The following is an 18,551-nucleotide window of genomic DNA, read 5'->3' on the forward strand; positions in this document are numbered from 1 at the left end:
TAACCCTTTCATACTTAACGATCCACGTGGACTACGATTGGAACGGTAATCTGTGCCGAGCGAAGCGGCAGCGGAGCGAAGGCACCATGCCCGAAGCATGGCGAGCGAAGCGAGCCATGCGAGGGGACGCGGTGCACTAATTGGGGTTCCCGGTCACTCTACGAAGAAAACGACACCAAAATAACATTAAAAACTCATGTCGACCTTTTGACCTGTCGACCTAGAACATGTCGACCTAAAGACCCTGTCGACCTAGACACCCTGTCGACCTATAGTGGTCGACCTAGACATTGTCAACCTAGTTACTGTCGACTTTCAATACCACACCCCAAACAAATATGCCTCGGATCACCTGGGATGCATGCGCAGTGCAAATAAGTCGCATTGCGGACACTTTTCCTGCGACTCTGAGCCAGGACACCTAACCTCTCTCTTAAGGCGGACCTGTCAGTATTCATGAGGACGAAGTGCCTCATACCTCAGCAACATCACTGGATCTGCATGGATTAATAGGCCAAATTCTCGTGAATATTGGAATCAGCTGAAGCAATGCTCCCATAACTCTGTCTACTCCATTTCCCCACCTACCTGTCCAGCACCAGTTCCTCCAGCTTGTGCAAGTCGCATGCGATATATTCCAGGGCTGTGTCTGTCACCCTGGGGCACCACGAGAGGTCCAGTCCACGCAGTCTTCTCAGGTTCTCCGCCACCAGCTCCACGCCATCGTCTGTCACTTTGGAGCACCCGGACAGGCTGAGGACAGTCAGGTTGGGCAGGCTGTGGACCACGTTTACCACGCCGTGGTTGGTAATTTCCCAGCAAGAGTGGAGGCGCAGAGTGTGCGTGGCTCGGCCCTGTTTGGCAGTAAAGTAGGCCAACGCTGTGTCCGTTACGTGGTAGGCCTGGAGATTCAGCTCGCCCAGGTTGGGGAGGAGCTGAGAGATAGCTGCTACAGCATCGTCCGCCACATTGATGCAGTCACTGACACTCAGGGACGTGATGCGTCCGTGCAGGCTGGACCACAAGCCGGCCTCGGTGAAGTCGTTGCAACCAGACAGCTCCAGTCTTACCACTCCCTGCATCTGCTCCAGCATCACCTGGAAAAATGGGAAGAGAACAAACTTTACATTTAGAGAACAGCTCACATACCTGAGGAGGCAAGACTCATGCAGGGGTTTATCAACCGTGTTTTATTGAGTCGTACATGTCCTCCTATAGCCACTATTGCGCTATATCTCTGTCTTTATATGTCTGTCTTCCCCCTGCGCTTTTCCACAAAATCCTTTATCTTTATCCAGATGGAGTTTTTTTCCATTGCCCTTAGATATGACACTTCCAAGCTCTGCAAAGTCATTAGGAGGCTGAAGCTCCCTTTTAACCCCTAGATGACCAGGAACATGTTCTGACACAGTTTTTCTATGTTTGTTTTAAGTGGCAACTAATTCTCACTGCTTTGTGCATGAATGAGAAACGCTGGAATGGGGCCAAGTTACATTAAAGGCCCGTCATCTAGTAGCCCAGCAGGACATATGGAAAAGACATTTGTATAGATTAACACGTTTACTAAAGGAGAAAAGAGTTGAGATAGAACTTAAACAGCTATTAGGGAGGATAAACTCTACAAAGGAGCTTAACGGGCCTCTATACTCCCAACAATCCATTCCATACATGTTCTATATCCTTTATTATAACCCCTATATACATTTTTAAAGGTACAAACACATAGAAACCGGATACATCTCCTGGACTTACTCCCAACATCCCATAGTCATATAATAATGTATTGGACGACTGAAGCTCCATCATCCAGTGTTAAAGAATCTGTCACATAACACGTATAAGTACAGGTTATACACACAAATGCACCTACACAGTGTCGGACTGGGGCATGAAGGGCCCACCAGGGGGGAATGCTGTTGTAGGGGCCCATGCTTAAGGATGTGGCCAGGCTCCACTGGGGCGTGGCCAGCCACCACAGACGTTTGGCTAACCTTTACAGAGTACATCTTCTGTGCCCCTTATAATATACAGATGGGGTGTAGTTATGTGATCGGTCAGAAGACCGCTGGTCACAATGCCTCCCCCTACATCCCGCCCCCTGAGAATCCCGACAGTCAGCATGCCACGCTGTGGGCAGGTCGCCACTGAGCCCGCGGCGAGGTGAGTGCAGCGAGCCCACAAGGGGCTTGTTGCGCTCGTCCCCCGCCCCCTTGCCGGCATTCCACTGTCAGGATACCGGCGGAGGTATAACCAGCCCATACAGATTACTACAGTAGGTCGACACTCATTAGGTCGACTACTGAAGGTCAACAATGCTATTAGGTCGACATGGGCTTTAGGTCGACATATACTAGGTCGACAGGTCAAAAGGTCGACATGAGTTTTTCACTTTTTTGGGGGGGGGGGGATTTTTTCATATTTGACGATCCACGTGGACTACGATTGGAACCAGGGCTGGATCTAGACCTTGTGGTGCCCAGGGCGAAAAAATAGGAGTGTGGCTTCATGGAGAAGGGGCGTGGTCAGTTATGCCCCCTGTAGCTGTGCCCTCAGTAGTTGTGCCCCCAGTAGTGTGCCCCCTGTAGAGTTGTGCCCTCAGTAGTATTGCCCCCAGTACGGTGCCCCCTGTAGAGTTGTGCCCCCAGCAGTATTGCCCCCTGTAGAGTTATGCCCCCTAGTTGCGCTTACAAAAAAAAATAATTAATACTTGCAATCCCCGCTCCTGCTTCCTGACCACTGCTGCCCTCCGTCTCCGGCCGCCGGCGCTGCTCCTCGGATCTATGGGAGAGACATCATGACGTCTCTCCCATAGCACCGCATTGACACTAGAGGTCAATTATGACCTCTAGCGTCTATGTGCCAGTCCCACAATGCAGTGCGGGTGCGCGATGACTTCATCGCGCACTGCACAGCACCAGTAGCGGATCTTGCCACGGTGGCGGTGCCCTCCAGACGGCGGCGGCGCCCCGGGCAAAAATCCTGCTTGCCCGTAACAAGATCCGCTACTGATTGAAATGGTAACCTGTGCCGAGCGAAGTGGTAGCGGATCAAGGCACCTTCGCGAGCCATGCAAGGGGACACGGTGCACTAATATGGGTTCCCCGTCACTTTACGGAGAAAACGACACCAAAAACAGTCAAAAACCTCATGTCGATCTTTTGACCTGTCGACCTAGTACGTGTCGACCTAACGGCCATGTAGACCTAATGCATGTCGACCTAATGGCAATGTCGAGCTTCAATGGTCGACCTAATGAGTGTCGACCTAAGTTGGGTCAACCCAATGACCCATACCCTTTCCTCCTATATGACATACATTGTATTATGTTGGTAGAGCTCTTGATCCTGATGCAGAGGTGGGGACGCTGTTGCAGTAGTGATGGCATCTTTATACGCAGCGCCACTGCGAGTTTCTGTTAATTGCGTTGGAATTTGTGTTGAGACAACTGCCGCCTGCGTCTGTAATCCGCCACTTGCTTACAAAGAATCATCAATGAATGGACATCAGTCGCACCACTGAACTTTGTGCAAGCACTACGGTTGCTCAGAATGTCCACTGAGACTTGGCCGCTGAGCTCAGTGCAACTGCATCTTTAGGTGGCAGCGTCTGCCTAGCTACTCCCCTGTGACCTCCCAGGAATGCCAACCGAAATACCTCCTCGATGCCTCATGATTTCTTCTGCAAAAGCCATTGGAAAACCCTTGGAACACATGTGCAGTGCGACTCGGATGCATGTGCAGACTTAAAACATTGGCTGCCAGCGTATACAGCGACACTGCATCCACCTCTGCATCAGACCCTTTGTTTATACCCTTCTCCTGACCTCATGTTACTTGTTTGTGGAACCGTTATCACCTGATCCTTGCCTGCCCAGCCCTGTGCCTGTTTTGACTTTTGCTGTTATGCTGCCTGTACTGACCCTGCCTGGATTTGATCAGTATAGTTTGCCACCTGCCCTGCCCTGTGCCTGTTTTGACTTTTGCTGTTATGCTGCCTGTACTGACCCTGCCTGGATTTGATCAGTATAGTTTGCCACCTGCCCTGCCCTGTGCCTGTTTTGACTTTTGCTGTTATGCTGCCTGTACTGACCCTGCCTGGATTTGATCAGTATAGTTTGCCACCTGCCCTGCCCTGTGCCTATTTTGACTTTTGCTGTTATGCTGCCTGTCCTGACCCTGCCTGGATTTGATCAACGTAGTTTGCCACCTGCCCTGCCCTGTGCCGGTTTTGACTTTTGCTGTTATGCTGCCTGTCCTGACCCTGCCTGGATTTGATCAATGTAGTTAACCACCTGCCCTGCCCTGTGCCAGTTTTTACTTTTGCTGTTATGCTGCCTGTCTTGACCCTGCCTGGATTTGATCATTGCAGTTTGCCACCTGGCCTGATCTGTGCCTAGATTTGACCTGTGAATCAGTACTAGCTGCCCCATCTTAGCCTGGATTTTGAGCTGCCCTGTCCAGTCTTATCATATCTGGTTTCACAGACCAATTTCCAGCATTGTTCTCATACATGGTTCTCCTGCACCACGGGCCTGTCTGGGGTCCTGTACACCTCCCCCAATTGTGCAGACCTTACTGTAAGAACTTACTTCTGCCCAGGTTTACTGGTGACGTTCATGGGAATGTTTAGTTCCTGCACAGAACCTGCAGATAAACACTTGTGTGCTCAGGCCCTGGTGGCAAATTAGAACCTGCATCTAAGCTGAGTTCTAAAAAAAGTGTCTTAAAGTAAGGAGCATGAGTAGCCTGATTTTTTTTTGCATTATGTTTTCATTTAACCAGGGGACTTTTTACTTCCAGCACCGATGGATCTAGCAATTATTAGCTCCAGGAGGCAATGGATTTATCAGCCTGGCATACAGAGAAGGTGCCAATCTCCCTGCATCTCCACGGGCTTTCATTCCAGTAGGAAATATGGTTTCATATGATCAATAGAGAAGCCATTAGTTCCCCTCATATATGGCACTCTCTGAGCTCTGGGTATAACGATCCATTGACGATGTACCAGGAGCAACAGTTCGCAGTCAGTTTCCAGGAGCCAGAGGCACTGAGCCATGTTGCAGCATGAAGCTGCCGTATTGAGTGCATTGAAATTAAAATCTGTTTAGCACAAGGATTATCTCGCTGTAAAGTGCTGTAAATGTAGAAATATAGGAAATTTAGCAATCCTCCCACACTAAGGCAGAAATTAACTAAAGGTCAGTTTTGAGATATTGAATGTTTTGCAAATCTGACAGAAAAATATTCACAACCCAAATTGGACCCTTAATAAATATGCCCCTAAATTCCCTTCATTATTTTAAAGCGACATACAGTGCCAAATTCTTAGGTGGACACAGACGAGTCTTAATGCTAATGCTACGTCTGATGATGAAACAACGGGGACGCCCACCTGCAACGACTTTAGACAATTCCATCACTGTGCATCTGCGCAGTTTCTACGGCTGAGTGTGGTGTCATTTGTGAGCGGGCGTGTGTCTTTGAATGCAGCCGCTTTCATCGTCAGGACCGCGTCACGGCCGCAACGGCTTCGCCACACCCCCGTTGCCTTCCAGAAATTCTCAGACCCAGCGTCCGACTCTGTGCTGCATCTCTGTGCGCAGAGAGTCATGCTCGACACGACTCGGAGGCACGTACTGTATGAAAACCACCTGCGCAGATTTCGCCGCTGTGTCCGCCACTAAATCAGGCCACCAGCACTTTCACCCCAGGGTTTAAAAAGGAAAGCTATGGCCTCCTCTACAACCCCGGACCCCAGGCTGCATGAAACTGGCAACAACATTGAGGCATGAGGCACTGCACTCTGGGACATTGTCTACCTCCTGCCTCAGTGATTTCTCTAATTTCTGGTAAATTTGTTCTCATTAATATTTGGTCCGTTCACAATATGTTTGGCCACGTCATAAACGGTGGACGGGCAACACAACGCGTATGTTCCACAAAATGAAATTTACATGATGTCGTCTCCAGGGATGTCTACATATAACATTCAGGGGCCTACAGTACTTGTCAATATCCCTGGTTCCGCTGACAGAAAAAAAATGAAATAAATGCTCAAAAAATAGATAAGTATAAAAAAAAATAAAAAATACCCTCTGTACACACTGACAAAAACTTCAGTCACAGACCGCTGTCTGTGCAGGAACTAAACAGATTCCCATGAACGTCGGGCGGGCAACACAACGCGTATGTTCCACAAAATGAAATTTACATGATGTCGTCTCCTATGCTGATAACAGATGACAGCGGTCTGTGACTGAAGTTTTTGTCAGTGTGTACAGAGGGTATTTTTTTAAATTTTTTTATACTTATCTATTTTTTGAGCATTTATTTCATTTATTTTCTGTCAGCGGAACCAGGGATATTGACAAGTACTGTAGGCCCCTGAATGTTATATGTAGACATCCCTGGAGACGACATCATGTAAATTTCATTTTGTGGAACATACGCGTTGTGTTGCCCGTCCACCGTTTATGACGTGGCCAAACATATTGTGAACGGACCAAATATTAATGAGAACAAATTTTAATTGCCATGAACGTCACCAGTAAACCTAATGAGAACAAATTTACCAGAAATTAGAGAAATCACTGAGGCAGGAGGTAGACTATGTCCCAGAGTGCAGTGCCTCATGCCTCAATGTTGTTGCCAGTTTCATGCAGCCTGGGGTCCGGGGTTGTAGAGGATAACAGATGACAGCGGTCTGTGACTGAAGTTTTTGTCAGTGTGTACAGAGGGTATTTTTTTTACAATACTAAGTATTGTAGTGACACCAGCAATTCCCTCCAGGGCAGTACATACAGAGCCTGGCTGGGCCTCAGGTACTTTTCAGGAGGCGTGGCCTAATCAAGGGAGGTGTGGCCAGGCACCCTTAAGAAAAAAATACTGAAAAAAAAGTATTTTAAGCGCTTCCCTGGCCACGTTTTATCCCAGCACACATCAGCGTGTGCTGGTATGAGGAGAAGAGCTGCAAGTGTTGCTGTCAGGTAAGGAGGAGGGGGGAAGGGGGGACCTTGGCCCCTCCATCAGACTTGAGCCTGGGTAATTAGTACCCTCTCCCCCCCTCTCTTGGCACCACAGATTCCCCTTGTAAAATAACAACCCCCTACTTTCCACTGTGATAACCTGTTCTCTGATATCAGACTGCTGACATTACATACTGCAGATCGTTAGTATTTTGCGTACTGGCGGCTCTGTACAGGTCAGTCAGGTGGTCTGTGCCTCGTAGGCCGTGCGTGCTAATGGATGGAAAAGCGTTTTGTCAATGCATATCAGACTTCTTGGCTACTGAGCCTCTGCAGGGAGCCCACGACAGCCTGAGGGGTGATAGCAGGATCGTATTCTGTACTACAAGAGAAGAGTTTATAAATGTGTAATGTCAAATATCTGCTGCGGGACTGGACACTTCTGCATACTACATACTGCTACAAAATAAAATACCAGTGTTGCTAAAACTGCATTTAGTAAATATAGTAAATACAGGCCTAGGCAGTCCTGGGAAAATGCATTTAGTAAATATGGTACATACAGGTCTAGGCAGTCCTGGGAAAATGCATAAACTTCACACGTCAGATGCATTCGCACGCCACTCAAGCACACTTATCTTAGTAAATAAAAACACAACAACCGTAATAGGCGTGAAAGGGGTCAGCTTTTATTTTGACTGAGAGGAAGGCCTATTAGTACTAAACTATAAATGCAGACTTCCCTCTCTAACTAAGGTGGCGGGGAGAAGAACGGTTAAGCATGATAAACAACTTAATAAGGGTGATCCAAAATTATATGACAAAATAGAGTGATAAACATATGTGTGAGGGGGCCTTCTGCCCCAGATGTTCCGGGATCGGCCTCCTGCCTCCATCCCGAGCAATAAAAACATATGCGTGAGGGAGCCTTCTGCCCCAGATGTTCTGGGATCGGCCTCCTGCCTCCATCCCAGACATCAGAAATCCAAAATCCAAGGCCAGGGGTCGACCTTCTGCCACTACCCCTGCCCACCAACAGTTGTAAAAAATTGGGCCTCCGGCCCCGATATCCACATATGTTTATGATCTATCATATGGGCCCACCAGGTATGGTGGTGCCCATCAATTAATTATAAGACTATAAAAATACCTAAAAGTTCATCCGAACTTACGAACGATAAACTCCTTAAGTTAAACTAAAATAACCGTTCAGAAACCGGCCACCAAAAGCCGACACAAGACTATGGGGGTCATTCCGAGTTGTTCGCTCGCAAGCTGCTTTTAGCAGCTTTGCACACGCTAAATTGCGAACGAAAGATTAGCAGAATTGCGAATACACACTTCTTAGCAGTTTCTGAGTAGCTCCACACTTACTCGGCATCTGCGATCAGTTCAGTCAGTTTCGTTCCTGATTTGACGTCACAAACACACCCAGCGTTCGCCCAGACACTCCTCCGTTTCTCCAGCCACTCCCGCGTTTTTCCCAGAAACTGTAGCGTTTTTTCGCACACACCCATAAAACGACCAGTTTCCGCCCAGAAACACCCACTTCCTGTCAATCATACTTCGATCACCAGAACGAAGAAAAAACCTCGTAATGCCGTGAGTAAAATACCTAACTGCATAGCAAATTTACTTGGCGCAGTCGCAGTGCGAACATTGCGCATGCGCATTAGCGACTAATCGCTCCGTTGCGACAAAAAAATAACGAGCGAACAACTCGGAATGACCCCCTATATGTATGTCAGACCAGCCCCTATACAGAATCCAGCCAATCACAATCCAGGCAGTTTTCCTTACGTTCCTCCCACAAAAACTGTAACCCCTTCCGTGCCAGAGTGATGCATTAAGAGGCGTGCAGCAAGCCCAGCCAGTGAGTTTACGCTGTTACGGCCATATTACATGACCCACGTAGTCTTAAACTTCACACGTCAGATGCATTCGCACGCCACTCAAGCACACTTATCTTAGTAAATAAAAACACAACAACCGTAATTGGCGTGAAAGGGGTCAGCTTTTTATTTTGACTGAGAGGAAGGCCTATTAGTACTAAACTATAAATGCAGACTTCCCTCTCTAACTAAGGTGGCGGGGAGAAGAACGGTTAAGCATGATAAACAACTTAATAAGGGTGATCCAAAATTATATGACCAAATAGAGTGATAAACATATGTGTGAGGGGGCCTTCTGCCCCAGATGTTCCGGGATCGGCCTCCTGCCTCCATCCCGAGCAATAAAAACATATGCGTGAGGGGGCCTTCTGCCCCAGATGTTCTGGGATCGGCCTCCTGCCTCCATCCCAGACATCAGAAATCCAAAATCCAAGGCCAGGGGTCGACCTTCTGCCACTAACCCTGCCCACCAACAGTTGTAAAAAATTGGGCCTCCGGCCCCGATATCCACATATGTTTACGATCTATCATATGGGCCCACCAGGTATGGTGGTGCCCATCAATTAATTATAAGACTATAAAAATACCTAAAAGTTCATCCGAACTTACTAATGATAAACTCCTTAAGTTAAACTAAAATAACCGTTCAGAAACCGGCCACCAAAAGCCGACACAAGTAACCCCACTGCAGCAAAAAAAAACCAACTCCCCAGGGCGGGAGGGTGGGTCACGGAAAAAACTTTAAAGAGGCAGGAAGTCCTAGGTCTGAAGACTATATGTATGTCAGACCAGCCCCTATACAGAATCCAGCCAATCACAATCCAGGCAGTTTTCCTTACGTTCCTCCCACAAAAACTGTAACCCCTTCCGTGCCAGAGTGATGCATTAAGAGGCGTGCAGCAAGCCCAGCCGGTGAGTTTACGCTGTTTCGGCCATATTACATGACCTACGCAGTCTAAAACTTCACACGTGAGATGCATTCGCACGCCACTCAAGCACACTTATCTTAGTAAATAAAAACACAACAACCGTAATTGGCGTGAAAGAGGTCAGCTTTTTATTTTGACTGAGAGGAAGGCCTATTAGTACTAAACTATAAATGCAGACTTCCCTCTCTAACTAAGGTGGCGGGTAGAAGAACGGTTAAGCATGATAAACAACTTAATAAGGGTGATCCAAAATGATATGACCAAATAGAGTGATAAACATATGTGTGAGGGAGCCTTCTGCCCCAGATGTTCCGGGATCGGCCTCCTGCCTCCATCCCGAGCAATAAAAACATATGCGTGAGGGGGCCTTCTGCCCCAGATGTTCTGGGATCGGCCTCCTGCCTCCATCCCAGACATCGGAAATCCAAAATCCAAGGCCAGGGGTTGACCTTCTGCCACTACCCCTGCCCACCAACAGTTGTAAAAAATTGGGCCTCCGGCCCCGATATCCACATATGTTTATGATCTATCATATGGGCCCACCAGGTATGGTGGTGCCCATCAATTAATTATAAGACTATAAAAATACCTAAAAGTTCATCCGAACTTACTAATGATAAACTCCTTAAGTTAAACTAAAATAACCGTTCAGAAACCGGCCAACTGCCAGGTTACCAACCTGCCACCGCCACCGAACCGAAAACTCAACTCAACTAAACAAAGCATAACACAAAGAAAACTCAACTCAACTCAAACTAAAGAAAACAAATAACTAAGCTAAATGGACCTCAAGACCCGGCGTACCAGATCATTGCCACCCACATGCAGGACCAGAAAAAGCAGATACCCGAATCGGCTGACTGCCGACCTCAGCCAGTCTCGCAGGCCGTCCCAGCCAGCGCACAGCCTGCAACTCCGTAAACTGCCGACACCGACAGCCAGTATACGTAGGAATGGCAGACAAACCATATAAAGCGCGGATCTAGCCGCCTGCCTGCAAAAGAAGGGTGTGACTGAGGTTAATAAATGAAATATAGTATGGAGAAAATGGGTAACCTAACCTGCGTCCCTAACGGGGGGGGGGGGGGGGGGGGGGAGGGGGGGGTCGCCCAATTTGACTTGAGGCAAAAACACAAAACTTCGTCAGCCGGCAAAAACCGTAATTAAAACCAACGATAAAGCAAAAATTCCTCAAGGCCCCCACAATCGCAAAGTGCAACTGTGACGACTGGCTAATCCTCAAAGGGGCGCACTGGGAGGAAAAGGCCTGATATAGCGCCTGGCTGCACCAGACCTCCACCCACCCAGTGCCCAGACTGCGACTTCGGACCAACCCGCCGCAGCGGCTGCAGAATCAGAGCCGGTGCGGAAAGAGTGAGTCCCATAGTCGGCCGGAGATAGACCCAGGTATAAAATACAACGCCCCAAAACCGACGGGAATTGATATCTGTTCAATGGGGAACCGTCACTATGGACGAGCCACCCGTAAGGCTGTACGGACGAATAAGACCGGGCCGCGGTAACTGGACAAATGCCCTGCACACGAGCCCGGCCCACCCGAACCCACTGCCCCCCAGCCGACTACATCAGTCTTAGGGCGCTGAATCCTACACCACAAACCGTCGGGGTGGACGACGACTTGGCTCGCCAGAATGGGCGAGGCAGTAGTCCGCGAAAGGGACTCCAGCTCGCCCACCCTGAACGCACCGTGAAAGGCCATCGTAAAGACCGTCCTGAAGAGGCGAACTTCATATCCCGAAGAGCAAAACACTCCGGAGGGATCCCAAAATTCGCCGGAACAAAGCTCGTCATTCGGCCAATGTTTTTTTTTTTTTTTTTTTGACAGTGGCGGGACCGCCCGTGCCCATCCTTTCAACACCCTCCCGAGGAAAAAGTACTTGGCAAAATCCCATTCCCCGCGAAGTCGCAGAAAGCATGACATACCCGCAAGCACCCGACCGACATACGCCCGCGATCTAACGCCGGAATGAAAAGCCCAGACATAATCCAAAAGTAAGTCGTGAGAGGTCTTACCACTGCACTGCTCCCATGCGGGCATATAAGCCGCGACAGTTGCAGGAGCCAATGACCGGTGGGCTAAATCCTCCAATCCGGGCAGGGAACTTGCCACACATGATCAGGACACAATTCCCCTTGGATTAGTGCTGCAGGAGACAAGCGCCTAAGCCTCTGCCATTCGACGCGAGAAAGGTCATCAGCAATTTCGTTACGCACACCCGGGACAAGCTTGGCTCGCAACTGAATGCTGTTCACCAGGCATAGCAAAACTATCTGCGCAATGACCCGAAGGACTGGCAAGGATGATGATTTGTTGCCTATTACTGGCGAAAACCATGCCCAAAGTGTCACACCAGAAGATTACCGTTTTGTTACGCAGGGCATCGCACCACAACACTAACGCGACCAGTATGGGAAAAAATTCTAGCAACAGCATGTGTCTCGTCAGTTGCTCGCTGAACCAGATACTGGGCCATGGAGATGAGATGTACACCACCGACCAGCGAAGTAAGCTCCGAAACCGCAAGCGCCGGAGGCGTCCGTGAAGAGCTCCAAGGACGTGTTCGACACCTCCGCCTCTTGCCAAACACGGGCGCCATTGAAATGAACTAGAAACATGTCCCATGTATGTAAATCTCTCCGAATGTCAATGGACAATCTAAGCAAATGAGGCGTGCGTCTAAGCCCAACTGTCGCCCGCTCAAATGTCCTACAAAAAACCCTACCCCTGGGGATAACTGTGCAAGCAAAATGAAACAGGCCCAAGAAAGATTGAGCGCTTAAGAGTAAGCTTACCTGCAGCCAGCGCATAGAGGATACTGTCGTGAAGACGGAACACAGTGTCCACCGGGAGCCTACATAAACCGAAGACCGCAGCAAGTTGAATTCCGAGGTAAACTAAGGTGGCAGAAGGATCCTCTGTCTTCACAGGCGCCACAGGAACCCCAAAGTGCGCGAAGAGGGTAAACACTCGCTGAAGCAAGCTAGTGCAGCGATCTGAGTCCGGAGGGCCAATCAAGAGGAAATCGTCCAGATAGTGCGAAGTACCCCTTTCGCCCCTCGCATGCTCCAGCACCACTGGAGGAATGAACTGAATCGCACAAAGTATGCGCAAGAGACAAAACAACCCATATGGAGACACCGATCGATGTAGAAGCCATCGTCCAGTGGGAAACCCATGAACCTAAAGGCAAAAAGGGGATAGCGGGAGGAGACGAAAAGCCGACAGGATGACCAAGTGACACATAGAGGCCCCCGGACCAAAGGACCGAATGGTGGCTATGGCCGAATCGACAGATAGGTAAATGACCCTACGCCGAGCAGCCGGTATAGCAATATCGAATGAGGCCCGAGAGGACAGGAAAGACGACCCAACGACATCTCAGCTTCAACTTCTGCCGTAGGATGGTCGGAAACTCCCTAGCCGAACAAAGGTTCGCACCAGCACCGGGACCCACAGGACCAGATATCGGCAAGGGGAAGCCAGGCGCGAAAACAGAGTGCAAAAAATTGGCGTCCACCCGTAGCGGGTAACGGAGCAGCCAGGGTAGGATCGCTGGAAGTCTAATTGGGGAGGGGGCTGTGCCCAGCGACTGGGGCCGCGGGAACGCGTTTTTTGTTTGTGTCTGCGGGCCGAAAATACCCCAATTCCCTGGTTTGAGGCAGCCCCTGAACCCATGGCCTCTGTCAAATCGGATGCAGGAGTGATGAAAACGACACCGTCCTACCAAATCCCAATGGGCATTATTGAATGCGAAGCCTTAGCCATGCCCCGCGCGCGACGGACCCATCTGAATGCCGGTAGAGCCAGGCTGCCTCGCCCATCGACTCGCAGTACCGCCGTCCTAATCGCGCCCGGGGCCCTGAGTGAGCTCCACGTGCAATTCAACATTCGGTTTCCCGAAATAGTAGAATTCCCGACCGTGCTGTTCGCGCCGGAAGTCGCCATTGTAACGTCGCCAAGCCGACCCTTCGTACTTAGGTACAGCACGTGTATTAGGAACTGACAGCGCACAATGTTCATGTGTGCATCCAGGCGTGTCTCTAAAGAACATGCCGCAAAGATTAACCAGCACCCAACCCAATTGGATAGGAGCGACAAGCGTCCTTGCTGCGCTGGGGGTTGTTTCTTATCCGAAAGCAAGTCCCTATGATCAGTGCTAGTAAGTGCAAAAATAATGACGTATTGCCCCTTACATAGTCGGTCTCGGATCCGGGGTCGCAGACCACGTTGCACCGCCGTGTTAGTGCAGTGAACGTTGTCCGAATCAACCGACGCCTGCGAGGCGGAAGAGCTGGAATATCTGCGTATGCCCATTTCGCGACGGTTTACCCTGTGCAATCCGCCGCCGGAGGAGGATACCCCATCTGAGGACGAGGAGGCAAGGGAAGAGTTCGTGCCCCGACGCCTATGCAAGTTCCTACTGCGTTTGCTGGAAACCCTACGCGCACACACCCCCGCCAGATGAGCGGGACCGCGTATTGGATCCCGATCCGCTATTGGGGCTAACCGCAATCCCCCGGGACCAGTCGGGGTCAGGGGAAGACTCACTTGCCAGAGCGGCCACATCGTCCGTTCCTGCATCCTCCAGACGACTTGCTGAGGTACCATCAGGCTCCATCCTTGTCTCTGCGTCAGCGGCTGGGGAGACAAAAGATACATCGTTCCCATGTACCCCGACTGCTCCTGCAGCCGCAGCGAGCTGCGGGGCTGGCAGACGGACCGTCCCACTATAGGACAGGAGCGGCGTAAGAGTGCGCGCGATGCTATCCGCCAAGGATGCGGTGGCCGGCCCCTGTCCCCCGGGTACGGTGGATAACAAGGGAGCAACGGCCGAAACAACGGCGGCACAAATGGCGGATAACACGGAGACATCCCCCAAGGGTGCAGCCGCCATCGTCGGACACCAAACGGGAGTCCCGCTCCGGACGAGAGGCTTGGAAAACACCCGTGGAAGCAAAGACCCGGACGAGCCCTCGCCGTTGGATATCGCGGCATCACGACCCTCTTCTGAAAAGCTCAGCCTGGCACATCGGCGCCGTGACCGCCGACTATCCCTATCATCGTGCGCAGACGAGTGTCCTGAGCGCTGTCGCTGCCATAGAGACGCAGTGCACCCTCAGACTGTGGGCTGTTCGCAGCTGCGTCCGGAGCAGGCTGCCCCTGGCTGGGCCTAGATAACGCGCTAACTGACTGCGTATGCCGGCCCCCTAGGGGGGGGGGGGGGCATAAACATGCAGCTGCACTACCTGATTGTGGCCAGCCGGGATAATGCGGGCACGTCGGCCGGCCGGACTAAGTGACGCAAACGCACCCCCAGAAAGGGCTGGTGCCTTGGGACCCGACCCACCGTGTGGCCCTGCGACAGTAGGAACGGCTCCAGTGCGGACGGCCAGCCAGAGACCCCTGAGGGACCTCCCCGCGAGGGCTGATGGCGTCACTGGCCCAACTGCAGCAGGAGGGGCGCATCACCCCGTCCCACTGCGGGAGGCCACCGCACAGTCCCGCACCTGGCCAGGAGAAAGCCCCGCACTCTATGCCCGGCTAGGCCTCATGTGGGCAGCCCTTGCGTGGACCGGTGACAAGACCAGCCCAGACGCAGGTGGGCGGGCTGCACGTGATCCAGCATCTTCTTGTATTTATTTATATGCTTATTTATTTTCATTTATTTATTTATTTTTTATGCAGACAGCGTGTCTGACGCTGCCCCCCCCCCACCCCCCCACCGGCGGAAGCACCCGGCCACGCTGCGGGCGGGAGCGCTGTCCAGGGCACCCAGGCCCTGCGCGGCCGTCACCCGCTCCCACAAGCGGATACGGGGACGACCGAACGGCCGCCCGAGCAGGCCACCGCAGCCGTGCAGGAACACCCGGCAACTCGTCCCCGGAGACGAAGATAGAGGCCGGAGGGGGAGCGCGAGCGGGCGGCCAAGCCCGGCCGCGAACGCCCGGCACATGTGCTACAGGCGCAACGGGCCAGCGCCGACTCCAGTAGCCGAGCAGGCTGGCCAGCGCTGCACCAGGGTCAGGCACACAGGAATCGAATAAGAAATAGGAGAGGGGGAAAAAGAGGATAGAAGGAGGGGAACAGGGATAGAAAATAGAAGGTACAGAGAGTATTATAGAGTAGGAGGGTAGAGAGAAAGATAATAGATGGAAATTAAGTGTGTGAAGAAAACAGTAATAAATCAGTGTACTTTAAAGAGGCAGGAAGTCCTAGGTCTGAAGACTATATGTATGTCAGACCAGCCCCTATACAGAATCCAGCCAATCACAATCCAGGCAGTTTTCCTTACGTTCCTCCCACAAAAACTGTAACCCCTTCCGTGCCAGAGTGATGCATTAAGAGGCGTGCAGCAAGCCCAGCCGGTGAGTTTACGCTGTTTCGGCCATATTACATGACCTACGCAGTCTTTTAGTAAATATAGTACATACAGGCCTAGGCAGGCCTGGGAAAATGCATTTAGTAAATATAGTACATACAGGCCTAGGCAGGCCTAGGAAAATGCATTTAGTAAATATAGTAAATACAGGCCTAGGCAGTCCTGGGAAAATGCATTTAGTAAATATAGTACATACAGGCCTAGGCCGACCCGGGAAAATGCATTTAGTAAATATAGTACATACAGGTCTAGGTAGGCCTGGGAAAATGCATTTAGTAAATATAGTACATACAGGCCTAGGCAGGCCTGGGAAAATGCATTTAGTAAATATAGTACATACAGGCCTAGGCCGACCGGGGGAAATGCATTTAGTAAATATAGTACATACAGGTCTAGGCAGACCTGGGAAAATGCATTTAGTGAATATAGTAAATACAGGCCTAGACAGTCCTGGGAAAATGCATTTAGTAAATATAGTACATACAGGCCTAGACAGTCCTGGGAAAATGCATTTAGTAAATATAGTAAATACAGGCCTAGGCAGGCCTGGGAAAATGCATTTAGTAAATATAGTACATACAGGCCTAGACAGTCCTGGGAAAATGCATTTAGTAAATATAGTAAATACAGGCCTAGGCAGGCCTGGGAAAATGCATTTAGTAAATATAGTACATACAGGTCTAGGCAGGCCTGGGAAAATGCATTTAGTAAATATAGTACATACAGGCCTAGGCAGGCCTGGGAAAATGCATTTAGTAAATATAGTACATACAGGCCTAGGCAGACCGGGGGAAATGCATTTAGTAAATATAGTACATACAGGTCTAGGCAGGCCTGGGAAAATGCATTTAGTAAATATAGTACATACAGGCCTAGGCAGGCCTGGGAAAATGCATTTAGTAAATATAGTAAATACAGGCCTAGGCAGGCCTGGGAAAATGCATTTAGTAAATATAGTAAATACAGGCCTAGGCAGACCGGGGGAAATGCATTTAGTAAATATAGTACATACAGGTCTAGGCAGGCCTGGGAAAATGCATTTAGTAAATATAGTAAATACAGGCCTAGGCAGGCCTGGGAAAATGCATTTAGTAAATATAGTACATACAGGTCTAGGTAGCCCTGGGAAAATGCATTTAGTAAATATAGTACATACAGGCCTAGGCAGGCCTGGGAAAATGCATTTAGTAAATATAGTAAATACAGGCCTAGGCAGACCGGGGGAAATGCATTTAGTAAATATAGTACATACAGGTCTAGGCAGGCCTGGGAAAATGCATTTAGTAAATATAGTAAATACAGGCCTAGGCAGGCCTGGGAAAATGCATTTAGTAAATATAGTACATACAGGTCTAGGCAGACCGGGGGAAATGCATTTAGTAAATATAGTACATACAGGCCTAGGCAGTCCTGGGAAAATGCATTTAGTAAATATAGTAAATACAGGTCTAGGCAGTCCAGGGAAAATGCATTTAGTAAATATAGTACATACAGGTCTAGGCAGGCCTAGGAAAATGCATTTAGTAAATATAGTACATACAGGTCTAGGCAGTCCGGGGAAAATGCATTTCGTAAATATAGTACATACAGGCCTAGGCAGGCCTTGGAAAAAGCATTTAGTAAATATAGTACATACAGGTCTAGGCAGTCCTGGGAAAAAGCATTTAGTGACTATAGTAAATACAGGCCTAGGCAGACCGGGGGAAATGCATTTAGTAAATATAGTACATACAGGCCTAGGCAGTCCTGGGAAAATGCATTTAGTAAATATAGTACATACAGACCTAGGCAGTCCTGGGAAAATGCATTTAGTGAATATAGTACATACAGGTCTAGGCAGACCGGGGAAAATGCATTTAGTAAATATAGTACATACAGGCCTAGGCAGTCCTGGGAAAATGCATTTAGTAAATATAGTACATACAGGCCTAGGCAGTCCTGGGAAAATGCATTCATCACCGCACTTAATTATTTATAGCTCTGGCTCACACGTGACTTTTCTTTGATCAGCTAGACTAATACAAGCAGACGTTTAATTGGTTCCTATGGGCTGCAGATCACTCATTCTCGTCATTATCTGCTATCCATGTCTGCCTTATTTAGGACCTTCTTGGCCCCCGCTGTGAGGGGACGTCATTTGCATGGAGTCTGGATATATTATTTCTGCATGCTGCCCCCACCGTTAACAGGGCTCTCCAATTACAATCCATGAGCAAGGCCCGTTAACTTTTTATAAATTTCTTCTGCCCCCAGCTACCCCTGGGAGCCCCATACATGCGGCTGGATGTACTGTATAAGACATAGTGGTTAGGGAAATGCAGCCCTCCGGTGGGATATACTTGCAGCAGCCCTGACTTAGACAGTA

At 49.7% G+C, this 18,551-nt stretch overlaps 1 protein-coding gene across 1 annotated transcript in view; it reads right to left on the bottom strand.

The window, feature by feature from the left end:
* FBXL16 (F-box and leucine rich repeat protein 16) overlaps positions 1-18,551 on the bottom strand; it is a 239,253-nt gene that overhangs the window by 13,140 nt on the left and 207,562 nt on the right. Inside the window, exon 3 of the mRNA XM_063935458.1 lies at positions 589-1,097. Coding sequence (XP_063791528.1) covers positions 589-1,097 — 509 coding nt within the window. The remainder of the gene's footprint in view (positions 1-588; positions 1,098-18,551) is intronic.

This window comes from Pseudophryne corroboree, chromosome 7, assembly GCF_028390025.1.
Source record: "Pseudophryne corroboree isolate aPseCor3 chromosome 7, aPseCor3.hap2, whole genome shotgun sequence".
NCBI classification, from domain to species: Eukaryota; Metazoa; Chordata; class Amphibia; order Anura; family Myobatrachidae; genus Pseudophryne; species Pseudophryne corroboree.